Here is a 24,532-nt window from a genome sequence, read left to right on the forward strand (position 1 = left end):
TCAGAGCAAAACGCAGCCTTTACCATCTTAATCAAAACAGCCGCCTCAGTTGCATGGGTTTTCGGGGGATATCTAAGGTAGACTAGCTGAAGGAGAGACCCACCCAGCTTTTGAAGAGGAATGGATCTGTGCTAGGATGAGAGGGTTTTTTATTATTTTATTTATCTATTTATTATTTATTTTCATTGCAGCTGGTTTGAGGTCCTCCACACTAATATAAATAACCCTTCACCCATGCTCCCCTAAGCATGATCTGTAAATTCACCAAGCTATAATTGGGTACATTCATTTCTGTGGTCTGTTGTTGGTGTCCTATTTAGAGTGAACTGTTTTTTGCCCAGTCTCCCTTGGAAAAATTAACACACAAACCCATAATATCTGCCTGCATTAAGCTGGATTTTCTTCACATATACCAGTTAAAGCAGTATTCAGTGCTGTAGCCAAACAATGTAACACAAATATGAAAATTATGTTTGAGACAGGATCTCACTAAGTAACCCTGGCTAGTCTCGAACTCCTAGAAATCTCTTGCTTCCACATCTAGAATGCTGAGATGAGAGGTGAACATCACCATGTCCAGCCCCAAATCATTTTTAAGAGCACAAGATCCTCCTATAATCCTTAAGGCAGCTTTACCAGGCAGTGCCAATTTTCCCTCGGTAAAGGATAAACTGAGGTCATTGCTTTCTGGGTGGGGTGGGGTGGGGAGAATCTGTTGCCTCATCTGCATTTCTGGATGTCTTGGGGCAAAGGCTCCAAGGTGAGGTTCCCTAGCCACGTTTCCCGGCCTAGTGTGACCACCACCTAATGGCTCTCTTTGCCGGAGCAAGGCCAGTGAAGGTGCATCCCGTTCTACAGATGTAAGCGGAGGCTCAGAGTCGCCCGGCGCCTTACTGCAGCCCCACGAAGATCCAGCCGTGGCCCTAGGGCCGCGCGACGGTGAGCGCCTGGGACTCGGGGCGCCAGGAAGCCGCCGGCCTCCAGGTCCCGGACCAGATCCGGAAACCTCCCTTCCGGTTCCCAGGTCCGCGTTTCGGAAGTGAGTCACCCTGCCAGCACATAATATGGCTTCCACTCCACCTACCGCCCTGGACGTCGAGGGTAAGGTGGGCGGGACCCGGAAGTTGACCGTTCTGGGAATGGCGGCCGCCGGGGGCGTGGCTTCCGGCGCTCCTTGCCTGCAAGTCGCCGCTGCTGAGAGCGCAGGCGGCAGCTGACAGGCGCTTTTCTTCAGACGGCTGCGGCGGGAGCCCTGCGAGGCGGGCGGCCTCCAGCTCTCGTCCCCACGTCCCGGCCCGCGAAGTTCCAGGGTGCCGGGGCATGGAAGAGGGGAAAATGGACGAGAATGAATGGAGTTACCATGGCGAAGGCAACAAGAGCCTGGTGGTGGCCCACGCGCAGGTGAGCGGCTGGCGGGCGGCGCGGCTCCGGGCCTCACCCGACGGCTCCCGCAGCTCCGTGCCCGGTACCGTCCAGGTTACCCAGGTCGTGACTCTCCGTCCAGCTTCCGCCCGGGTGGTTCCCTGGCACCCCCACAGTGCCCTCCTCTGCTCCATACTCATCCCCGGCACCCCTAGCTCCGTTGGCTCCCCTTTCCTCCTAGTGTCCCTTCTCGGTTCTCTGTCTAGTCAGTACTCTTTCCCCATGCCCTGTGGGTGCCGCGTGGCCTCACGCCGTGCAGCCTCCCCCGGGATGCTCGTCTTACTGTCAGGCCACGGTGGACCAGAGGCTGAGCTTGGACAAGGGCCTGGGCAGCCCAGGGGAAAGTTCCCAGAGTGCTGCTGTCAGCCCACAGAGTGGAGCTCAGCCTCGAGAGACCACGGAGCTGGTGTTCTGCCTTGCTGCTGCGCTGTCAAGAATGGGGCTGCCACAGGTCCGTGTCCGGATCATATACTTTAAACGGTTCCTCCTTCGTTCAACTTGAAAGGCCGTTTCAAAAGATGTCCTTTCCAAGAAGGCGAATTTAAAGGAAGAGAAGCGTATAGATGGATCTGTGTGCAGCCCCAGATTTCTCTGACATCTTGCTGTCTGATTACAAGCTAGCAGGAATGTGGTGGGCTGGGGGAGTAGAAGGCGGGGAGGTGTCATGTGAGAAGGTTAATAACTCATGGAGCTGGGGTGATTCACACCTCTACCACTGAGAAACAGTTGGCTGCATTAGGAAAGTGAAGAGAGGAATAGGATGTACTTTTGTCTCCATGAAGTTCAAATTGTATGGAGCTGTACTGAGTGTTGAGCAGCCTAGAGCTTGGGTCTTGTGTCTAGTTGGCATCTCTGACCTCCTGGGTATTTTGTTCAGAATGTTGACTGAAGAGGAGAAGGCCCCACTTGGAAGCGTTTTAAGGCCTTTCATGACTAGGGAGTGGTAATATAAGTGAGGTGGGGAGACTCCAATCCCTTAGGTCCTGGGCATGTCTGTAGTCCCCCTTCCTCTTTGAGAGCAAGTGAACTTTCTCTGCTCAGCTTCACAGGCCTGTCTCATCCAGTCCTGGAGAGAGGGAGGCCTTTACCTAGCCTCCCCAGGCATGCTCAGTCTTTCTGATCGAGCATCAGTCACTGAGTTGAAACGCTCTTCTAAAGTCCCCTGTCGGCCCTTCCTCTGTAGCATGCATACACAGTTATCCTTAGGCCCATCCTGCAGGAGCTGGGGGTCGGGGGCACTGGACATCTGCGCTGTCACTGCCATGTGCAAATGGATTGAGAGAGAAAATGAGCCTCTGGGGACCTGGGGTCTTGGGGTAGAGGAGCTCAATGAGGGCTGCAGGATTATATGGGGCATGATTGGGTGGGCAGGAAGGTGGACAGCCAGCCGGTTTCACAGAGAGGAGTTGTCTCAGGGTTCTCTGTCCCCCCTACTCCTAGTGACACCTCCAGAAGTTTCCACTGTTACTTGTCAGTCTGAGTTACATCGTGATTTGTGACAGCTTTGCGGTTTGTCCATTCTTAGATACAGTACCTTAAGTATTCCCCGTCCACCTGGCTCAGACAGCCCTCTGACCCACTCGCTAGGCTGTCAGCCACCTGGTCACTGTCCTGTCTACCGGCTCAGGCATGGACCCCGAGGGTTCTTGGGCAGGAACTTGCTGCATTTTAGCAGGGTGGCCCTCCGTGCAGCCTGAGGGTGTGACTTGTCCTATCACCCACTTTAGTCTGTGAAGCCTGTGGCTTCCCTCAAGGCCACTGCAGCTTAGCTGTCCTAAGGCAGCCGCATTTGCTTCCTTTACCTTCCTCTGGTTGGTTTTGGCTCTGGAGTCTAGTCTTGTGAGGTCACTCACTGTACATTTCATTTGTCATTCAGTCTCTTATACAGTTGTCCCAGGCACCTAGCCTTTGGTTGGCAGTGAGGTTCAGGGCAAACAATGTCCATTCCTATTATTATGCAGAGCTGTCATGTTTTCCTTATTGACAGAGGTATCATGAAAGACTTGTTATTTAACTAACCTGCCCAGAAAGAACTTTTGTCAAGGCTTTAAGAGAACTGCCCATTGCATGTTGGTCTAGTTGTAAAACCTTTCAGAGACCTCGTGGAGAACCTCAGGTTATTTCTAGAGCCTGTAGTGTCTGGGGCATGTGTCTGGAGTGTTTAGGGCTGAACATCAAGCTGTAGGGATCATCTCACATTTTCTGTCTCAGCTCTGCATTTTAGGATTTTTGATTTGTGGGTTTATGTTTTGCAATTTACTATTGTCTTATATGTCCAATAGAAACAGTTTAGATGGTTATTTTATTGTGGATGGATTTGTGAAAGTAGGTTAATAACCCTCAGTGTGTGGAAATGTTAGTAATGTTAATTGGGAAAAGAGAATTACAGACAGTGTGATTGTAATTACAATGACTGGAAGAAAATATGTCAAATATTGCCAAGTAGTTATCACTTTTCAGTAGTATCATTTGATTGCTTACTTTAGAATGGGTCTCACTGTGTTGCCCTGGCTGACCTCAAACTCCCCAGCTCAAGCAATCTTTCTCATTCTCCTGAGTATCAGGGTTACGGGCTGCCACTCCTGGCTCCTCATTTTGTTTTAAAAAATATTTTCTGCACTGGTAAAGCTAAAAGCAGGAAGATACCTTTGAGTTTGGAGGTAGCCTGGTCTATGTAGCCAGTTCCAGGTCAGCCAAAGCTACATAGGAAGACTCTGTCTCATAAGAAGAATCTAGAACCTTTTATGTTGAGTATATGTTATAATCAGGAAGGAGTTTTGAGTGTAGTTTAGCGTTAGACTGTGCATTTGCATGCTTGAGTCCCTGAGATCAATTTCCAGCATGAAAACCTTCTCCGGGTTGAAAGGGACACATGTGTGAACTATGGAGTAGGTCACAACATGAAAGACTATATTTGATCACATTGAGGTAACCCTGAGCGCCCAAGGGGAGCTATGGAGCCAGGCCAGCTCAGTGACCCTTCATGGGCAATGACCCTAACAACATGTGAAAAGGACAAGAAAATGGACAAAATCAGTTTTTCAAAGTTTATGGTTTTGGATCTAATTTCTATACTTCAAGAAATTGGAAGTGATAATAAAGGTATTGTTCACAAAGAGTTTCATCACAGGGTTATTTATGATAGCCTAGGTAGACATCTGGTTAATGCTAGAGGAATTATCCTCCTCTGGAGATAATGGAAGCACAGAGCTGATGTTTTTCCAACCTTGTGTATACCCAAGCCCTGGACCCATCTTCAGTATTCACCTAGGACTGGTTGAAAGAGTTTGAACTTTTTCTTGTTACTGGTATCTGTTAAAGAGGTAGCATGTTCCACACGTGAGATGTGCAGTGGTGGTCTCTCAGATTGACGCTGCTGAATCTCTCTTGTGATGGTTGCTCTGGTTACATCCTGGCTCATTGCACATTCTCTTTTGATTCCTTACCTGGTGTTGCCAGGTTAGAATTTATTTCCATTTTCCCTTGGTGATATCTAGTTTTGTGTTTATCTTTCTGCATTTACATTGTCAGAGGGGACCTTCCTCCCTCCCTCACTCTTTCCTGCTTGGTTAAAATTCAGTCAGATTTCAGCACTCAGGCCATTTCTTTCTTCTGAGAGCAGTAATGCAGGCGGCTTTGGTGTGTCTAGAGAGCAAGGCTTTGCTGTGCTGGTCCACCCATCATCACAGTCTGGGTGGGCAGTTCAAGGGCCTCTGATGTTTGCTTGGCTTCTAAGAGCCTGACTCCTTTTCACATGTTGGGGTTATTACACATTAGGGTCACTGAGCTGGCGTGGCCTGTCTCCATAGCTCCCCTTGGGCTCTAAGGATCACATCAGTGTACAATACACTCTTCACTTTGTGACCTCCTCCCATGGTTCACTCTTGTGTCTTCTTTACCCTGGAAGGGCGGCTGGGAGGTTGAGCTAGAGCTACAGAGGGTTAGGAAGGAGGTTGGACAAGGTGCCCCTTCCTACTGATGCCGATCTGCATTGTTCTCTCTGAGGGTATTAGTTGTCATTGAGGCTAAGTTGTGCTGTTGTGAACGTATTAGCCTTGGCAGCCTGATTCTCAGGTCCCGAGGATATATATCTGTCTGTGTCACAGACATCAGTGGCTTGGCATCTCTTGCCTCTGGTAACTAGCACCATAGATGTTTTCCTTATAGGTTGAGAGTCTTGTGGGTTCAGGAGACACATCTTGGATATACCATAGCTCCCACCTAAACATCATCCTCACAGTTGGGACAGGCTGGGTAGAGTGCTGTTTCTGGTACCTGGGGCCACATCCTGAGGGGTGATGTTCTTTTGCATTTCCTCCCTTGACAGTGATCTGAGCTTCCTGGTATCTCTCATGGGTTCTTTTCTGGGCTATCTCCTCACTAACTTGTTAAAGGACATGGTCCCTGGGACATCTGATTCAGTGAGTGATTCTTTCTACTCTGAGAGTATCCTGTAGGATAGCTTATCTTCACTGAAGGGCTTTAATGGTACCCTCCACAACAATTATGGTTTGGATCTTGACTGATCTCCAAAGGCCATGTTGAAGCCTTGGTCTCCAGCTGACGGTGCTGTTGAAGCCTTTAGAGGGAAGGCCTAGTCAAAGGAAGTCAGGTCATTGGATCCTTAGCTTTGAGGACTGTGTTGGAGCCCCAGTCTTTTCAAACTCTTGCTTTCTCTTCTGGCTGAAGTTAGGGAACAGCTTTCCTTTGCTGCGCACTTTTTTTTTTTTTTTAAATATTTATTATATGTAAGTAACACTGTAGCTGTCTTCAGACACTCCAGAAGAGGGGGTCAGATTTTGTTAAGGATGGTTGTGAGCCACCATGTGGTTGCTGGGATTTGAACTCGGGACCTTTGGAAGAGCAGTCGGCGCTCTTAACCGCTGAACCATCTCACCAGCCCTGCTGCGCACTTCTCTTGTGATGCTCTGCCTTACCACACAGGTTCAGAGCAGTGGATTAAACAGCCAAGGATGGAAACCTGAAGCCTTGAACTTTGTTAGGTCTTTTTATTTCTATTTGTATGATATCTCACCTGCATATGTCTTTTTATCATGTGTGGAATGCCAGCAGAGACTAGAAGAGGGCCTCAGATCCCCTGGAACTAGAGTTACAGATGGTTGTTATCTACCTTGTGGGTGCTGGGAATCGAAACCTGGTCCTTTGGAAGAGCAGCTATTGCTGTCTTTCCAGCCCCACATTTCCTCCTCTTAAGCTTATTTTTCAGACAGTTTGTCATGGAGATAGAAAGCTAGCACTCCTTTGAGTTCACTTTGGTGAGTTCTCTGTGGCCTTTTATTTCTATTTAGTTATTCAGTTGTAGCTTCTTTGCCTCCAGAAAAACATAGTAGAAGAAAGTGGAAATCACCGGGTAGCTCCCCACTTAGAAAATGTCTTCCAAACACTTTGATGTTCTTGTTTCCAATCCTTTCCCAGTTCCATGCTTTTGCTGGTGGTGGGAAATCCTAAAACAGCAGCTGTGTGTTTTAGCCTCCTCTGCCCAGTGGTACCTCTTCTACTTGTCTTTGCTAATGGGAGCTGTTTTGGGGCAGGTTTTTCACTTGTTTATACTGTCACTGGGTATTCCCTGATGTGCACTCTTCACTTCTCATACCCACCCCTCGGTCAGGGTAGACCCTTTATGAGGGTTGAATGGAACTGGCTGGTTGGCTCTGGTGAGCTGAGTGTGTCTGAGTGCTGATGCTGACATTGACCTTTAAAGCTGATGACAGTTCTGGGGGAGGAGTGGTTGGGAGCTGATGATGATTTGTGGATGATGAATGTGTAGATGGAGAAAATAGTTTCTCTTGAAATGGACCCATCACTGCGTTGAGACTTTTCCTAGTTTGTCATGGTTTGAGCTACCTGATGGGAAGGGAGAGGAGACTTCTGTGGGTGATAGAGGCTGAGCTACTGTGCATGGATGTGATGGCTGAGGACATCTTGTGGGGGGATGGTCCAGCAGTGGTGAACCAGTGGGTTACTGTGGGCTTTGCTGCTTAGGCCCCACAAAGTTTTTGTGTACACTGCCTGGAACTAGTCGGCACCCCCAACCCCTTAGTTAACAACTCAGCAGCTAAATGGAGCAGGACAACTGGAAATGTGATGTGGGGAACCCTGGGATTCAGGCCTGCCTCCAGGCTCTGTTCCCTTGCACATGACCTTGACCTTGAGAGCCAAAACAATGTTTGGGCTTCCCTTCAGGCCTAACTTTTCACGTTTTATACCTTGGGATTCATGTGGTCCACCTCAAAGGGAGAGGTGGTGGAGGGACTGTAGACTGGGAATGTTCTCTGGTGCTCTGCAGTAGTGATGATGTTGATGTTAAGAAGTGTCTGGGATAGTGACACTGTTTTATGTATTGAGGAGCCAACAGGTTTTGGTTCCCAGGATTCCCCCCACTCCCCGGCTCCCTCAAGGTCTCATATGTAGCTCTGACTGGCCTAGAGCTCTCTGTGTATACCAGCCTAATTGCAGACCCACAGAGATCAGCCTCTCTCTTTGGTGTTATGGAATTAAAGGCTAACACCACACCTGGCTTTTGTTTGTTTTTGTTTCAAAGACAGATTACTTCGTAGTCTAGGCTGGAGTAGAACTTACTTTGTGGACCAGGCTGGCCTGAAACTTGCCATCCTTGTGTCTCAGCCTCCAACTACAGGGATTGTAGGTGTGACCACCTTGCCTAGCTGTTAACTTTTTCCCCCTTAGTAGACTAGAGACTTGCTTTTGAATTAACTTGTATTGATGCTAATGGTAGTGTGTGTGTGTGTGTGTCTTAGTGTATTAGTAATGCAAAGGAAATGTATAGTTTGTAAATATGCCAGCTGCCTTATGTTTATCAAGAACACAGTGGCAGGAACTTTGGAAATCTGAATTCATATTAATAGTAAGGTGCTGCCAGGTGTGGGCTCAATGAGTTCCTATTGTTGGCATTTGTGTGCACAGGGCTTCTGAACTGGTTTCTCTTGAGGACATAGCAGGGAGTTCCTGTGATAGAAAGGCTCATATGACTTGCCTAGCACCACCCTTCCTGGGCCTGCCTGGCTACAAGATTCTGTTGTGCAGCTTCTTAGTTCGCTGGGAGGTGGGGAGAGAGATACAGCTTTCCTCTGGCTGCAGTATAGCTCTAAGAGAACAAGCTGGGCTCCTGAGGGCTCCCCATGTGGGACAGAGTGAAATTTCCCCTGCTTTAGGTTAGGACAGCAGAGCTCTGTCCTCACTGATAAGGGCATCAGTGTGTCCTGTGTTGATGTTCAAGCATGGCCAGGCTTTCCCTGGGAAACACATTATTCTTGTCACTGATAGACATTGTCTTAATTGTTGGAAGGAATGGTTAGGCAGGCCCTTGAGCAGAGCAGCACTACTGTGCCCAGCTGAGGAAAAAAATCAACTTTTTCCCCCTTTGTTTTTCCAGACAGAGTTCCCAGGCTGCCCTGGGACTCACTTTGCATGTAGAGCAGGCTGGGTTCCTACTCAGAGGTCCACCTGCCTCTACCTCCTGTAGAGTGCTGGGCTTAAGGCATGTACCATGTCACCCAGCTTAAAAGTTGTTTACAATTAGCTTTTCTGAAGATGATGATGATCTTCCTCCTCCTTCTCTTCCTCTTGTTATTTTTCTTTTAAATTTAGATGACATTATAGTGCCATTAAAGTGATCATTAACCCTGTGATTCCCAAGATTAGTTGATAGTGCCTGCTTTGAACCCGGGAAGGGAGCAACTGGAGCCTACATGCCTTGGTTCTCAGCTCTGAAGGCCAGGATTGGCATTCAGCTGTGTAATTGATTAGCAGTGCATCTAGTTCATAGCACCAGCTGGGACTGGGAACTCAGAAAGAGGGGTTGGAGAGGCTGAGCTTGGTGGTACATGCATAGTTCTCATACAGTCCTAGCTACTTGGAGGCTCAGGCAGAGGATCACTTGAGCCTAGGAGTACAAGGCCAACCTGGACAATATAGCAAGGCCTGGGCCCTTAAATCTTTAAGTTGTTGAAGTCAGAATATTGAGCAGGAGGGACAGGGTATATGAGAGGGATTGGAGGGAAGAAAGGGAGAAATCTGAATTTACACTTTAATTTAATAATTATTTTAAAATATTTAAATTAAACAGGAAGGCCTTGGGTCTTGGAGGGTCCCACCCAGAATAAGAGTAGTAGTGTGCATGTTGGGGACCTCCATGGGACCTATGCCGCTTCTTATGTAACCCCCATACTGTTTTTACAAAAAAATCTGAAAGAGATTATTTTTGTGTGTGCACATGCGTGTGTGCATGCGTGTGTGTGTGTGTACATGTGTGTTTTGCTGGTGTCTATGTCCTTGTACCATATACAGGACCTCAGAAGCCTGAGGAGCATGCTCGAGCCCCTGGAACTGTAGGTACAGATGGTTGATGGATGTAGCTACAGATAAGCTGCCATTTGGGTTCTGAAAATTGAATCTGGGTCCTTTGCAAAAGCAGTTTACACTCTTAATCTCTGAACCACCCTTCTAGCCCCACTTTTAAAGCCACTTTTGAGACGGGGTTTTATGCTGCGTATAACCTGGATCAGCCTGGAGGTCATGGAAGTCCTGCCTCCTCCTTCCTACTGCTGGGATTACATGCATGCGTGTGTGCACATTTGCATGTATTTGAAACATGTTCTTGCTATGTAGTCCAGGCTGGCTGGGAACTCAATCCTCAGCTTTAGGAGGCTGAGACAGGAATACCATGAGGCCAGCCTGGGTTACATACTGTATTCTGAAGCGAGATTGCTTTAAAAAAAAAAAAAAAGGAACAAAAAAGAAAAAGAAAACCCAAAACTGTGATTGTTGCATCTGGAAATGCTACTGATCTTGTCATGATGTCCTTTGAGAGCTCTTCGTCCAGAGATACGTGTGCATGATTCACTTAACAATTTGTGTTTAAAACAAATTCTGTCCCCCCCCCCCCCTTTTGGAAATAAGATCTTGCTAGAAATTGTGATTTAATGGGTTTGGTGGCACACAACTATGATATCAGTGCTTGGGAGGTAGGAACAGGAAGATGATGAATTTGAAGTCAGCCCAGACTATGTAGTGAGAGCCTGTTTAAGCCTGTTTAAAAAGCAAGCAAGCAAGCAAGCAAACAAACTAGGAAGGTTGGAGGGATGGCTCCCAGGCTAAGATGGTGTGTGCTTGCTTTTCCAGAGGACCTGAGTTCACTTGTCAGCACTCAGCATTGGGTAGCTCACAGCTGCCTGTGCTCCAGCTCTTGGGGATTCAATGTGTTCTTGTGGCCTTTTAGAGCCCTTGCCCTGTATCTGGGCATAGATTACCCCCGTGCATCTCCTGCCCCATAGTGATATACCAGCTTGCTTGTACTACATTTGCATAACTAGTACTGCCACGTGGGTGTTGGATCTCAAATCCAGGTCCACTCGAAGAACAGCCAGTGCTCTTAACCTCTGAACCATCTCACCAGCCCCTGGATAATGACTTTTTTGAGCTTCCTTATTTTCTTCAGATAATATCTAGGAATGAGTGGGCTGGGTCAAAGGCCACAGATTTTGCTGGCTGCCTTGTAGTGTAGGCTCTCTGAAAGTGACCCTGGCTGGGTCTCTTCCCTGCTGCCCTGGCCCCGTCTCCACCACTGCTGACCCGTATGCCTGAGAGTTAGGCCAGTACTGATCATGCTTTGTTTTATTTTTCCAACAGCGCTGTGTAGTTCTGCGTTTTCTGAAGTTTCCTCCAAATAAGAAGAAGGTAAGGTTGGGCTGCCTATTGTCGTTACAGCCTGAAGAAGACCCGGATGTTTTCCAGGGTTGTGTATGTGTGCTTTGTGGTGCTAGAAGTTGAAAGTGATACTTTGCCCAGGATAGGGAAATGCTCAATCTGTAGGGTTTATCCTATATCCTAAGCCTTCTAGTGCATAAATATTAATGCTAATTGTAGAAATTTAAGTATGATGTACTCATTCAATGTGGGATGTAGTGGGTCCTCATTTCTGATGTGTGAGACCTAACAGGTCCTCTCTGTCACTGTGTGTCACTCTATGGTAGGTCTGCCTGCCCTGCTTGGGATCCCAGGGCCAGGTTTCAACTTGATGAGTTCCTTAGCTGCCTCAGCAGAATTCTGTGTCCCACTGGGTAGATAATCTGTTATACTAAACTCACAGTGGACAATATCTGGTAGAGCAGAGGTTGAGTCATCCAGGCACAGCAAGTGGACCCTCCATGAAGACTTGCTTCCACTCTCTTTACCCGAGTTGAGGTATTATCAATTTCTGGTAAATCTCAAGTAGATGTGGAATATTGGAGGCTCCTGTGGCCACAGCCCTTTTTTGGTTTTTCGAGACAGGGTTTCTCTGTGTAGTAGTCCTGGCTGTCCTGGAACTCACTCTGTAAACCAGGCTGGCCTCGAACTCAGAAATCCGCCTGCCTCTGCCTCCCAAGTGCTGGGATTAAAGGCGTGCGCCACCACGCCTGGCGGCCACAGCCTTTTATCTGCTCCTGCTGTTCCAGCACACGGTGTGGGAGGCTAAGACATTCGGCCTGGTTTGCTTTGCACATGGCCAGCTGCCTGAAGGCCCCATGGACATGGCCTGGCTTGTGAGGGCAAGAACCTCATAGTGTGGGAAAGGTGGGACTCTGAGGAGGCCATTACATCATCTGCGAGACAGTGTGTCAAGTGTCTGAGAGCAGAGACAGCTATGGGACATTGGTGACAGAGGTGATGGGACCCTCAGGCCTTGTTTCCCAGGAGCCAGTAGGAATGTTGCCTTTTACTGTGCACAAGTCTGGGAGTCAAAGGTGGGTTGAGCAGGCAGAGGGGATAGGGTGGGGTCCAGGTATCCTATGGGTCCACCTCAGCTGATGAAGAGAAATGGCCCAAGGTGTTCTCTTTCTGTCAGCTGTGTCTTGGATGCTTCATCCTCTTTATCCTTGCTTGTCCTTGTGCAGTGGCTGCAGTGTACATGCACCCTGCCTCAGTGCCCCACCCCAGTGGATGCCATACCAGACTTTCCTGGGCAGTGTCTTCCTGGTGGGGATTCATGTACTCATTCTTCTGCTCTCCAGAGGGTTTTTGTCTTTTGTTTTTTTGTTTTTGTTTTTTCTTTTTTAAATCGGTAGCTCTGGCATAGCTGTACATGGCTACTGGGTGTGTTCTGAGAATTTCTGTCAGGCTAAGTTCTGACAAGATCCAATTGTAGGAGCTGGCTGATATCTGCACATATTTTGACTGTGTAGAGCATTTCTGGGGATGAGTGGTGAGTTCTCCAGAGGTTTGTGGGGTACATGGATGGCAGCTTAATCTGTCCTGAGCTAGGCTTCTGGGAGTAGGGGGCTACTAGGGGCCCTTCCTGGAAGTCCATCCTGAAGCTATCCTGTGCTTGCCTCTTCCAGACCTCAGAAGAGATACTTCAGCATCTGCAGAACATAGTAGACTTTGGCAAAAATGTCATGAAAGACTTTTTGGGAGAGAACTATGTTCATTGTGGGGTAAGTGCTGTTTATTATAATCTCAATTGACATCTAGTTCTGTACTCAGTTCTGACATCTCAGTATAGCTCTTGTGCAGTGAGAATCTTCAAGCTTTTCTCACCTGCTGTGCCATGTGGCAATCAGTCAGCTCTGCCAGAGGTGCCTGAGTAGTGGAGTTCTCCAGTGAGAACCTCGTATGTTTTCCTTGAACCTGAAGGATAGCTTTGGCCTGTGCTCCTGTGGTTTAAGAATCAGTGTGGCCCCATTCCCGGAGGCTGCTCCTGGAGGGGGCCTGTGGATTCGAGCCTGGGCGTGTGAGTTGCTGTGGATGATACTCACTGAGGGCCGTAGAACAAAGGCTTTGGAAGACCTTAACATTGCTGTCTGTTTGGGATTTACTGTCCTCCTAGCTTGCCTGTGTCGGGAGGGACTAGGTAAGGGATGCCCCTTGGCCTACTTGTCTTCTGAGTTTGGGACTTCGAAAGTCTCCATTTTGCCTTTCCTTGGCTGCTGACTTTGTAGTGACTTTGTAGTCTGTCCTCCACAATGTCTAGGGTTGGAGATGTTTGGAGGTCAAGTGTGACCCCTTAGGAAGATATATCCATCGAATAGCGTTGGCACCTACCCATGTCTTCTTGGAGAAAGGTTGTCAGAGGTACCATCTGCTGGGAACTATATCTTCCAGCCGTGGCATGCTAGGCTGAATGGGAGTCTCTGGTCAAGACTAGATGGCTAAGGGGAGCTGGGTCTTCCAGGCCAGATCCCAGCATTTTTGTCCTAGCCAGGTTTCCTTTGTCACTTAGGAAAATTTTCTGAAGACTCCATTCTGTCACATTGGGAACATAGGGCAGGGATGACAGTGAAGAACATGGTTTAAATTGATGCAGCTGTCCTTTGCATATTACGTTGCAGATAAACAGCTGAGGGAGTGAGAACACCAGGCGTGTGTGCCCAGTGTTGTCGGAGCTTGAGCTGCTGCTCAGGGGGACAGCTTGTTGGCCATCTGGCTGGATTTCTTGCAGCTCTTGTTCTGTGTCTATAGATGCTGCAGGACCAGGATGGGCTGTGACAAGAGATGCTGGTGGTGTGGCAGGTCACTGGTGTCATGGGTCCTGGCTGGCTCTGTGGAGAGCTGGCTGCTTTTAGTGCACTGAAGTGTTCTTGCTTCTGTGTAACTTCTACATGTTCTGAAAATAATAGATCAGCTCTTACTGCCAAACTGGAATACGGAATTTCTTTAAACTGTAGTATTTTACTATGAAACATACTGTGAAATTCACCATTTCAACTGTGTTTAACTGTGCATAGTTCTGAAGCATTAACAGTCTGCAGGACATTGTGAAATCTGTACGTTATGTGTGTTTTCTTTCAGGAAGTTGTTCATCTGCCTTTAGAGTTTGTGAAACAACTGTGTTTAAAGATACAGTGTGAAAGACCAGGTAAGGGTGTCTATATTATTTATTCATTTTTGGCCAGGTCTCTCTATGTATCCCTGGCTGGCTTGGAACTGGATGTGTAGACCAGCTAGTCTTGCATACCCAGACACCTGCTTGCTTCTGTTTCCCAAGGGTTGTGATTAAAGGGATACACCACCATGGTTGGCTTGTTTGTAATTTTAAAAGTCTTTGAAGTGTTCAACCCAGGTTAGGTTCAGGCATTTTGCAGCAGTATTGTGGCCAGAGGCTCTGTCCCCACACCTATGTTCTCTTTTCTTGTGCTTGCTGGTGGCTTTGATGGCAAGAACCAGACTAAAGCTTTTATTCTTTATGATCAAGCATGTAAAGTCCATGTGTTGGTTGTGAAACTGTCTCATTATCGACACTACCGAGCAATAATGCTATGGAATTCTCCACAATAAAATCCTTTCTGATTTGAATAGGATTCAATGAAATAGGACTCTGAGGTCTGTCTGGGGTAGAAGCAGGAGAGGTGTAGAGTGCAGGACAGCACTGGGCTCTGGTGTTAAGTCCATAAAGACTAACAGAGGCCAGTTTCAGGGCTCTGTTCATCTACAGATAGATGCTCAGCATCCCCATTTCATTTCATAATCCCAGTTGAAAATCTGATACTTCTCATGATGGGCAATGGTGACTTTTAACAAGTCGGTGGGGTGGCAGTGGCAGGCAGATCTCTGAGTTCAAGGTCATCCTGGTCTACACAGTGAGTTCCAAGACAGCCAGGGTTACATGGAGTTTTTTCTCAGGGGAAAAAAGTTTGATAATTCATAGTGACAAGAACTCTGTTACCCTTTGTAATGACTGTTGGAATAAGTCTGTTTTTTTTTTGGAAGGGAAGCTGGTTCCCTGGAGCCAAGAGCTCGCTTCTAGCAGAGCATGCTGAGGTGATGTGGGAGCACAAAGAATCAAGAGTTGGAAGGAAGGAAAGAAAGAAAGAAAGAAGGGAAGGAAGGGAGGGAGGGAGGAAGGGAGGAAGGAAGGGGCTGTAGTACTTTTCTCTTCCCTGTTCTGGGCAGAGAGTGGTGGAAGTGGCAGCCATTTCCAAGATTCTTCTTAAAGTTCCCCAGGGTCATGTTCAGGTTTAAAGACTGGCTAAAAAGACCTTAGACCTCAGTTTCGTGGTTAGGATTTATGCAATGGGAGGTAAGGATGAAATCTGCCAATTGAAGAGTTACGGGATCTGGAGAGTTTAGACACCCTCTCCTATGGTGACTGGATGTGCCGGCATATACCTCCAGGAAGCTTTCTAAGCCTCAGTGTCAAAGGTTTAGAGCTTGACAAGGCTGACCTCCTACTGATTCACTCAGGTTTTCACCTTGTAGCAGTGGCAGTATGTAGCCTGGTTATATGTCTTCCCACTTCCAAATATTGCTTGCCTAAGGCTATCCTGTTCCCTCTTCCCCCAGGATTGTTAGTAGTATAGGGCTGGCTTTCTCTTATCCTGACCCTCATGTGTAACTCTTGCTCTGTCTTCCAGAGTCCCGTTGTGACAAGGACCTGGACACACTCAGTGGTTATGCTATGTGCCTTCCCAATTTAACCAGACTTCAGACCTTCCACTTTGCAGAGCACCGGCCGATTCTGTGTGTAGAGATTAAGGTGAGTTTTTGTTCATGGTGGGGCGGCACTACAGGTTGCTCTTAGGCAGTGAGTCTCCTGGCTCTGCTTTGAGTACGAATTCAGCCTTTCTCAGGAGCTCAACTTGCTTCTTTCCCACAGCTTCCCTAAGTGTCCGTGTGCTCTAGGCCCTTTGATAGCCCCTAGATACTACATTAGGTTCCTTCCTGGGTGTTAACAATGGAGACGCCAACCCACACACCTGTGCTGGGAAAACTTTGGTTATGGGGATCAGAAAGAACATGTTGGGTGCCCTTCTGAACAGGATGTATCTCAGAACCTCAGTCTTGGCCATGTGCTTGCTGCTTCCTGCATTGAAGACCCAATCCTAGGGTAGGGCACCTTCTGACTAGAGACTGCTTCCTCTGCAGGAGGACTTTCTCAGAGGCACAGACACCTGTGTACCCTACAGAAGTCCCTGTGAACTGGCCCAGAGTTCTAATCTTAGACCAAGACTCCCTTACTTCAGCTGCCCATGTTTAGTAGTTGGCCAATTGCCCTAGAAGCCACCACTCTTCCCCTCAACCCCACAGGATCATTAAAGTTTTCCTCTTTCTTCTGAAAGATGATGACCCCCTAGGCATCCCTTGGCCCAAGTGCTCGGGTCTTGTGATCCTCGAGGGCTGGACATTGTCTCTCCGGCTACATTGTCCAGAACTAAGCTTAGGCAGTGTGTGCTGACAGCATGCAGATTTTAGAAGGCAGCTGGTATTTCTGACGTTCTGGAAACCTAGCAACTATCAGATGGGCTCTTTGCAGGCCATACATTAATAGCAGAGGGAACAATGGTTGTGCTTCTTGGAGCTGGGAGCCCTGGATCCATCTCCACTCCTTCCAGTCTACCAGTGAGAGTACAAAGCTGCTCTGTCTTACACTCCTGTAAGCCAGGCAGAGCTCCACCAGTCCTCTCCGTGAGAGGGCTGTCCTTGGAGGTAGAGGGGTATACGGTGATGAGGAAAGCTGAAAGTACAATTTTCTGGGAATATTTTTACCTCATACTTGTTCTTCTCTATCTTGTGTGTGTGTGTGTGTGTGTGTGTGTGTGTGTGTGTGTGTGTGTGTGTTGAGAACTATGTGATTTCTTCCTAAACATTTTTTCTTACATTACAGCCAAAATGTGGGTTTATTCCTTTCTCAAATGATGTTACCCATGAGATGAAGCACAAGGTGTGCCGATACTGCATGCACCAGCACCTCAAGGTGAGATTAGAGTCCAGTGTGGGAGTGCAGAGCACAGGGCATCTGGGCCTGAGGGAAGCCACTTGGAGTTTTCAGAAGATGAAAAGAAATAGCTGAGAATCCTCTTTTATTTGTGGCTGTGTGTGTTCAAGTGTGGGTACCTGTGCGAGGAGGTCAGAGGACAGCTCATGGTTGGTTCTCTCATTCCACCATATGAGACATCTGTGGATCAAACTGTTTATGCAGTACTGGCCACTAAGTGCCAGGTTTCATGCATGCAAGGCAAGCACCTACCACCTGAGCTAAGCCCTAGTCCTCCCTAACCCCGTCTCCCTGGAAGTCCACTCGCCCTCCCACCCCCAACTCCCTCTTGGCTCTGCTCTAGTTCTCTGGCCTTTAAACATATCCCTAATCCTACAGTCGGGTAGAGGCTGGAGAGGCTCTGTATGTGAGAGCTGGGCTGTCCGCTCTCTGAGCCTCACAGTGCTTTCATTACCTTCTACTTTGCTGCAGCTTTTCTTTTCCCCTGACTCTTTCTCCTTCTGTCATGGCCAAGTTGCAGTGCTCGTGATTTGCAGGAGCTGCTCGTTTTTTCTTTGTGGGCAGTGTCCTTTTTGCATAAACATGTTTTTTTTAAAAATTTATTTTTATTTTTATCAGCACTGATTGGTGTTTTACCTGCATGTATGTCTGTGTGAGGGTGTTGGATCCCCTGGAGCTGAAATTAGACATTTGTGAGCTGCCATGTAGGTACTAGGAATTGAACCTGGGTCCTTTGGAAGAGCAACCAGTGTTCTTACCTGCTGAGCTATCTCTCCAGCTCCCGCATAAACATGTTTTAAGTTCAGTTAATTTTTTTTTCCTTTGTTGTTTGTGTCTTGATGTTTTAACCAAGCAGTCACTGCTGAATCCAGTGGTGGGGGAGCCTTCCCTGGTTTCTTCTGGAGGTTTCATTTGTAATTTTAGATCTTAGCTATTTTCAGTTAATTTTTGTGTATGGTGCTAAGTGTCCAGTTTTTGTTTTTTGCATATAGATAGGTATCTGGTTTTCTCAGTTTCTGTGACTGTCCTTTTCTCTAAGCATTGGTCCCCGCACCCTTGCTGAAAATGTTTGGCATGTAGGTGAAGGGCTCCTCTCTGTTCCTTTTCTTATTGCTATATTTGTCTGTCTTCATGCCAGTGCCACACTGCTTTGATTATTGTTTTATTTTTCTTCTTAAAGATTTGTTTTTATGGGCTGGAGAGATGGCTCAGCAGTTAAGAGCACTGACAGAGGCCCCGAGTTCATTTCCCAGCCACCACATGGTGGCCAACACCCATCTGTAATGGGACTGATGCCCTCTTCTGGGGTGTGTCTGAAGACAGCTACAGTGTACTCATATATGTTAAATAAATAAATCTTTAAAAAATAAAGATTGGTTTTATGTGCATTGGTGTTCTGCCTGCATGTCTATGTGAGGGTGGCCAGATCCTCTGGGACAGTCTTTACAGATAACTGTGAGCTTCCATGTGGGTGTTGGGGACTGAACTCAGGTCTTCAGCAAGGGCAGCCTCTTAGCCTCTGAGCCATCTCTCCAGCTCCAATTACTTTAGTCTTTTGTGTTGGAAGATTTTTTTTTTTTTTTTTTTTTTTTATATTACTGATGCAATGTTACAAGATTCCTTCTCTACTCTCCTCTTCCCTCCCTCCTTCTCCCTTCCCTTTATCCCTTATCTTCTCTTGCTTTTTAAAGGCAGGGTCTAATGTAGCCTATGTTGGCTTTGAATTCATAAGTAGCTGAGGATGATTTACACCTCCTAGGAGTGTAAGCATGTACTACACATAGTTCCTGTCCTTGGCTCTGACAGTCCTGGTGGGTAGTTGTGGGTATTTTAGAATGTATCTTAACAGTTATGGCTTATCTCCTGTTTACTCAACAGAGCTACCTTTTTAGTTACTCTTCATTTGAGTTATGTTTTTCAAGTACACACTTATTTAGTTATGAAAATATATATTAAATGATGTTGGGTTTGTATCTGTGTGGATATGTGTGAGATGTGCAGACCCACATACAGGCAAAACACCCATTCCATAACTTTTTTTTTTTTTTTTCAGAAGGTCAAAGGTTTTTAAAATTTGTTCTTTGATAACTTCATATGTAAATATATAACATATACTGGTCATCTGTCTTCTCTCTCTCTTTTTTTTTTCAGAAGAAGAATCATTCATTTATTTTTATCCACTTAACAAATCTTGGCTTTTTAATGTGTCAGAAAGAAGCTGGGCATGGTGGTGCACACCTTTAATTCTAGCGTTTAGGAGGTAGAGGTAGGCAGATTTCTGCAAGTTCAAGGCCAGCCTGGTTTATAGAGAGAATTCTAGGCCAGCTAGGGTTACACAGTGATATAAAAAACAAACAAAACAATGTGTCAAGGTTTCTATCCTTATTTAGATTTAGCTGATTTTCTTTTTTTAATAAGATGAATTTTTATTTTTATGAATGAGTGTTTCTTGCATGTGTGCTTGCACTGTATTCCTGGTGCCCACAAAGGCCATAAAGAAGCTGTCAGAATCCTTGGTACTGGAGTAACATTTGTAAGCAGCCATGTATATGCTGATATAAGAACCTGAATTCTCTGTAAGAGCAGCTAGTGCTCCTAACAACAAACTTTCTGTCTACTTCTTTACCTGTTTCTTTTTTTTTTTTTTAAACTGTATGTTCTCTGGGTTCTGAGGTCTCAAGATTTGTGATTCTGGCAAGTTTTGCTACTTTTTACATATAAAAAGTGGCTTATTTGATATGATTAAGAAGTATCTATTTTTTAAAATTATGAAATAATACCCATTCATAACTGGTAGTTGGACCTCCTTCTAGTGTGATTCATGCTATCCGTTTGGTTATCTTTCCAGACACGTTCCTATGGTAACAGTATATACAGAACACAGCTGCTGTGGTGTCTCTTTTGGATTGTTTGTACTTGTTCTACCCACTGCTCCCCCCTTACAGTGATCTTTGAGGGTTCTGTGTTGTATGTTTTTCTCAAAATGTGTTTGATACATAAGTATACCTTTAAAGCAAGTATGACATTATATTATATGTTGTTCTGCCAGTTGAGTAAGTACTGATATGTGTTAGTCCATCTTGTGGAGTGGCTGCATTCATCCCTTCATTGTGTGTGGGCCCTGCCGAGTAAGTGAACCTTCTTTCCTCAGGCAGCAAAAGCCATGCCCCCATCCCTGTTGCTTCTTTGCTCTGTGTAGTTATTTTAGATTCCTTTAGGTTTTCTCAGTTGGGGTATGTATACATTTTAAACTTCGGTGGCTACAACAAAAGATTGTGCTGGGTTATCATTCTACTAGCAGCACAAGATTGCATGTCAGTGTCCTTTCCCTGGCTGTTAGCAGCTTAGAGACTTGCCATCCTCATGGCTAACCTTCCAGTGCCTGCTATTTTCTTCTAACACAGGGCTGCACTGGCTGTGACTGAAGCTAAGAGTAACTGGAGTTTCCTAGGGTGAGGGGTCAAGTTGGCTCCTTCCTACTTAGGGTTGTATACCTAGGTCCTTTTCCAGGTCAAGGCTGCAGCCCATTGTGGTCTCACGTTATGCTGTTTCTGTTTTTGTTTTATATTGATTGACTGATTGATTTGTAGTCATAGACAAAGTATTTGATACCGTCCTATTGGTGTTTTACCAGGTAGCAACTGGAAAGTGGAAGAAAATCAGTAAATACTGTCCCCTTGACCTCTACTCAGGGTAAGAGTCTCCCCTCATTTGTTGTTTGGAGGGTGGGTGGTGTCTGCTAAGGGGACACCTTTGAGGTGGGGGCTTTGAGAGTTATTTTGTGAGGTATTGATGGTGTGTGTATGTGAGAGGAGGGGGTGGGGCGCCAGAGGCCTGTTTGTGAAGTGAGGAGAGTGGGGCCTAGGATCTTCTATGAGGGAGGGCCCTGGGGGCTGTGAGGTGAGGTCAAGAGGATGGAGATTTTTTTTTGAGACAGGGTTCTCTGTGTAGCCCTGGCTGTCCTGGAACTCACCCTGTAGACCAGGCTGGCCTCAAACTCAGAAATCCACCTACCTCTGCCTCCCAAGTGCCAGGATTAAAGGCCTGCACCACCACTGCCCAGCAAGGATGGAGTATTTTGTACTGTGGACAAAGTAGGGTGTATTCTGTAAGCTGGAAAAAAAATGTTATTTTTCCTGTGAGAACCAAATCCGGTTGGCAGTGCATTAAGGGAGAGTCATGATTGGTCTACCTGTGCACCCAAAGCTGCATGTTTTGAAGAAGATAATAATACAGAGTATTGTTGAAAATTTGTAACTTGTCAAACCCAGTCAGGAGCTGCCCTTGACATGTTCATAATGCAGCCTTTTCAGAGCTGGCTGTGGGTGACTGTGCTGATGTCTTGTCCCCAGTGTGACCTCAGGACATGGCTTGGGATGGGTTTGCATCCCTGGGAGCTCTGTAGATTTCATGTGGGAGTGAGAAGGGGGCTGTTCAGGGACACTGATGGAGGTGCCTGGGTAAGGTAAGGTCTGGAGCCTGAGGGGCAGCGAGGAGGAGACAGCAGGCGCCAGTTGCTAAGGAGTAGGGCAGAGTTCAAGAGGGGGCAGTCCCACAGCTCTCTGAAGGGGAGTCGGGGGGGGGGGAAGGGCCCATGTTCCTGCCTTTTAGACTTCCTGAACTTTCCAGAGATCTGTCACAGGGATCACGATACTTGAGTGCCTGCTGCAGCCTTTGGAAGCTAAAGAAGGGCGAGAGCTACGTGGCCTTTGAGTGATTGACGTGCCATGGCTTTCTGGTTCCCCTGCCGCTGCAGGATTCCTCATGGCTGCTTCTGAGCCCTAGTCTAAGCTCCCTTCCTGCATTTACTGCATTCAGGCTGCAGTTACTGGAGCAAGGCAGCTGAGGTCCCAGCTCAGCCTGGAGCTGTGTGTGTGGTGTGAGGCCCAGCCTGCTGCCTAACCCCTTTACTGCTTTGTCCTTTCAGAAATAAGCAGCGCATGCACTTTGCCCTCAAAAGTCTGCTGCAGGAGACACAGAATAATCTTAGGATATTTAAGGTAAGGGCCATTTCCAGTCCATTCCATGTTAACCTACCACACTGTGATCCTGGCCATAGGTTCTGTGACCACATACATTGAGGTGTCTAGGCTGGCTTGCCTCAGATGGAGCTTGACTTTGCAGGAGAGTAGATGGAGATGAAGGAGGGAGGGGACAAGGCAGGGCTAGCCTTGGCAGGAGATAGTGGCTGTGTCCATGCTGTGAACATATCTCTAGAGTCCTCTTTGCCATTGATCACGTGATCAGTAGGCTTGAGGCGGCATGAAGACTTGTGTGAGGAGCAGACTGAGATGGGCTTCTCCAGACCTGTGTCTCGCTTGGTCTGGGAAAAGTGACGGGTGAGCTAGAGGTCCTGTCTTCTGTCTTGCTGCGGTGTTATGGGCTGGTGCTAACTAGATCTAATTTGAGAATTTCCTTGCCCTAGAGGCTGGGCAGAGTAATCAACATCCTTCTTTGTCTGTCTCCATCTCCTCAAATCCAGGAATGGAAGACAGTTTTAATTAGTTTCAGTCTTTCAAAAAAATAAAAATAAAAATAGCTGTGGGTGTGCACGTGCTGTGGTCCTTGTGGACACAGGGTGCCCTTGTGAGTCAGTTTTCTTCCCACGGTGGGTGATCTGGGGATTGAATTAAGGTTACCACTGAGTCTAGTCATCCCTCTTGCCAGTTTTTTTTTTTTTTCCTTCTCTTTAAGTGATTAGGAATCTGACATTTGAATTCTGGAGATAAATCACTTCAACTTTGAGCCCATTTCTGAACCTGTCAGGTCACATTTGCAATATCTGGTCTGCAGTTTCTGTGTAATCCACATGGAAGAATCCAGAGATCAGCTAGTACTTCCCCAAGAGGCAGGCTAAGGGATGTGATCTTCAATGACTGTTTTAAGAATAAAAAAATTAGAAACTCTGTGTGTGTGTGTGTGTATACGCGCACACACATGTGTATAGGTCAGAGGACAACTTGCAGGGATTGGCTCTGTCTTTCCAGTATGTGTGTCCTTGGCTTTAAACATCAAGCGTGGTGGCAAGCACCCTCATCCTCGGAGCCGTCTTCTGCCCTGCGATGGCTTTTTATAACAGTAGGGTAGCAGTACAGTGCGTTCTGTCTGCACTGTAAGTACTGGCAGCTCTCTGGCTCTCTGGTTCCAATGCTGTGTACTCGCTTCTCCCTCAAATTCTGCAAACAGCAAAGCAGAAATTCCTGAAGCTAGGATAGCCCCACTTGGAGAAGCTACCTAGTTCTCAGTGATCCCATGCTGGATACTGGACTTGTGGTGAGAGACAGTGTTGAGATACAGGAGCTTTTTGTTAGAGTCACCACTCTACCTAGGCTGTGGGTCTGCTGGATGCCCCTAAGATCCTTGCATGGCTATATTTGTATGTGTAAACACTGTCTCTGGATCTCCCATTTACAATGTCCCTCAAGTCTAGACCCTTGATGCTGTGGTGAGACCTTGCTGTGAGGACTCCCTTGGCCACTTTTGGGTCTGGAGGAGGGGCCAGCTTCACCATGGGCACACATGGCTCTACCCTGGATGTCAGGTGACCATCTTAGCTCTACTTTGGTCACCTCCTTCCTCTTCTTGCCTAGCAAAGCGAGCAGTGCCTTCATTTGTCCCTTGGACAGCACCTAGACAGGGCCTCTAGAAAAACATCCCAGGTTCCCATGATCCCATGATGAGCAGGGCCTTCCCAACCTCTTTCAAGGACTACTGCTTGCCTGAGCCCTTAGCATCTCATACTATAACTCATTGCCTCAGAGCCTTAGAGGGTCAGCCTAGCTGTTACTTTGTGAGGCATTTCCACCTTGTGCCACAGCTCTGGGGCCACCTTGTGGCATCTTGGGTAAGAGCCTATGGGTGCTGAGATGTTGTGTCTGCACATAGTTTGTTGTTTACACTGACCAGACTCTATGTGGAGAAGATGCCAAGGGCAGGGGTCCCCAGGGTAGTTCTAGAGGGCCCATGACATGGCTAAAATATGAAGGTGTGTAGTTCAAAGAACCCTGAAATGCTCCTGGTGTTGTGCATGGGCCCAGAGTCAGCAGTGGGCAGCATGTGTCCTCGCCTGAGCTCTGGGAATAAGTCTGAGTGCTGTGTGATAAGGAGCATCTTTGGGGGGCTCTATGACGATCAACAGTCTTAAAACAGAAGGTTTCCATGTCAGTGATCCAGTCACTCCTCCTTACCACAGGACTGGCTTTGAGGCTTCCACCAGCTCTGGGGATTGTGGGGCCTAGTCTAACCCCTAGTCATTGCTTGGGTCCTCAAGTAAGTGGTGATTTGTGGACATCTGTGGTTTTATGCTCAGCATTTGCTTGCAGCTGTGAGGCCATTTTCTGAAGGTGTCAGTCCAGGGAGCTGGCCTGAAGTTTTTGGCCC

General features: G+C 47.1%; 1 protein-coding gene across 1 annotated transcript in view; it reads left to right on the forward strand.

The window, feature by feature from the left end:
* Window positions 1–1,049: 1,049 nt before the first annotated feature.
* Ippk (inositol-pentakisphosphate 2-kinase) overlaps window positions 1,050–24,532 on the forward strand; it is a 39,131-nt gene continuing 15,648 nt past the window's right edge. The window contains exons 1-8 of the mRNA XM_021216029.1: window positions 1,050–1,401; window positions 11,092–11,139; window positions 12,780–12,875; window positions 14,230–14,296; window positions 15,792–15,913; window positions 17,042–17,131; window positions 20,787–20,845; window positions 22,080–22,152. Coding sequence (XP_021071688.1) covers window positions 1,321–1,401; window positions 11,092–11,139; window positions 12,780–12,875; window positions 14,230–14,296; window positions 15,792–15,913; window positions 17,042–17,131; window positions 20,787–20,845; window positions 22,080–22,152 — 636 coding nt within the window. The 5' untranslated portion in view covers window positions 1,050–1,320. The remainder of the gene's footprint in view (window positions 1,402–11,091; window positions 11,140–12,779; window positions 12,876–14,229; window positions 14,297–15,791; window positions 15,914–17,041; window positions 17,132–20,786; window positions 20,846–22,079; window positions 22,153–24,532) is intronic.

This window comes from Mus pahari, chromosome 16 (genome assembly GCF_900095145.1).
Source record: "Mus pahari chromosome 16, PAHARI_EIJ_v1.1, whole genome shotgun sequence".
NCBI classification, from domain to species: domain Eukaryota; kingdom Metazoa; phylum Chordata; class Mammalia; order Rodentia; family Muridae; genus Mus; species Mus pahari.